Raw genomic sequence first — 1,449 nt, 5'->3', positions numbered from 1 at the left:
GGGCTGCCCCATCCCCACCGTCCCCACCGCATTCCCAGGCGCAGCAGCAGCTGCAGCGACGCCAGTGCCGGTTCCTCCCCGCAAGTCGCCGGCGCCGAGGCCGCAGCGCCCGCGGCCGCCGCGCCGCTCTCGCCCGTCATCAAGGCCGGCTGGCTGGACAAGAACCCRCCGCAGGGGTGAGCGCAGCGCCTGGTCCCCCGTTGTGCCCCCCGACGTGTCCCACATGTCCCCCCGTGCGGACGTGGCCCCGTCCTACAGGTCCTACATCTACCAGAAGCGCTGGGTGAAGCTGGACGCCGACTACCTGCGGTATTTTGACAGCGAGAAGGTGAGCGGGACGCGGTGGCCCCGTTCCATCCCCAGGAGATGCTCCAGGGCATGTGATGCCAGAACCGGTCGAGTGGGAYGTGGTGGAGCGGTGGTGTCCCCATCATGGCAATGGCCGTGGGGTGACCTTCCTCATTCCTGCCCGTGCCGCCCTAGGACGCCTACTCCAAGCGCTGCATCCCGGTCTCCTGCATCTCCCGCGTGGCCAGCGTCGGCGAGCAGAAGTTCGAGGTGGTCACCCACAACCGCAACTTCGTGTTCCGCGCCGAGAGCGACGGTGAGCGGAGGCGCCCGCCGGGTCCCCAACCTCTCGGTGGCCGCCACCAAGAGCTGCCTCCGAGCCGTGTGCCCACAGCCGAGCGCAACGACTGGATCCGGACGCTGCAGCAGGTCGCGGAGGAGCGGAAGGGCAAGGCCGCGGAGAGGACATCCATGGTCGCGACCGCCGACGGCGCCGTGGACTTGGTGGACAAGTGCGGCTTCCTGGAGTTGCGCGGCTTCAAGAACAAGCTCTTCGTGGCCGTGGCGGGGGACAGGGTCTTCCTCTACAAGAACTCGGAGGTGGGTGTCYGTGGTGCAGGTGGACCCCCTCCAGGTGACGTCTTGGCCACCTCCCGTTGGCTGGGAGATGCTGATGGGGCACATTGGCCATCCCATGGGTTGGGAYGACATGGATGGGATGTTGGGCTAGATAATCTCTGGAGGTCCCTCCCAACCGTGGACACGATTCCGTGGGACACCCCACGGCCCCTCTCGCCCCATCCAGGACTACCGGCTGGGCATCGGCATCACCTACATCGAGATGAACGTGGGCAACGTCAAGGAGGTGGAGCGCCGCGGCTTCGACCTCACGACGCCCTACCGCATCTTCAGGTGAGATGGGTGGCGCTGGGGCCACGTCCCCATCCCCGTCCCCATCCCTGTCCCTGGTGCCGTCCCCATCCCTGTCCCCATCCCCGTCCCTGTCCCCGGTGCCCTCCCAGTCCTCGGTGCCGTCCCCATTCCTGGCATTGTCCCCATCCCCATCCCCGGCGCCATCCTCATCCCCGTCCCCATCCCCGTCCCTGCTGCCGTCCCCATTCCTGGTGCCGTCCCCATTCCCGTCCCCAACCCCGTCCCCAT

General features: G+C 67.8%; 1 protein-coding gene across 1 annotated transcript in view; it reads left to right on the top strand.

Annotated features, from left to right (window-relative positions):
* ARAP1 (ArfGAP with RhoGAP domain, ankyrin repeat and PH domain 1) overlaps positions 1-1,449 on the top strand; it is a 24,416-nt gene that overhangs the window by 3,380 nt on the left and 19,587 nt on the right. Inside the window, exons 3-7 of the mRNA XM_026041569.1 lie at positions 39-176; positions 259-328; positions 484-604; positions 683-888; positions 1,094-1,200. Coding sequence (XP_025897354.1) covers positions 39-176; positions 259-328; positions 484-604; positions 683-888; positions 1,094-1,200 — 642 coding nt within the window. The remainder of the gene's footprint in view (positions 1-38; positions 177-258; positions 329-483; positions 605-682; positions 889-1,093; positions 1,201-1,449) is intronic.

This window comes from Nothoprocta perdicaria, unplaced genomic scaffold (assembly GCF_003342845.1).
Source record: "Nothoprocta perdicaria isolate Ctin4 unplaced genomic scaffold, notPer1 scaffold_288, whole genome shotgun sequence".
In the NCBI taxonomy this organism is placed as follows: domain Eukaryota; kingdom Metazoa; phylum Chordata; class Aves; order Tinamiformes; family Tinamidae; genus Nothoprocta; species Nothoprocta perdicaria.
This window is presented reverse-complemented; position numbering and strand designations above follow the sequence as displayed.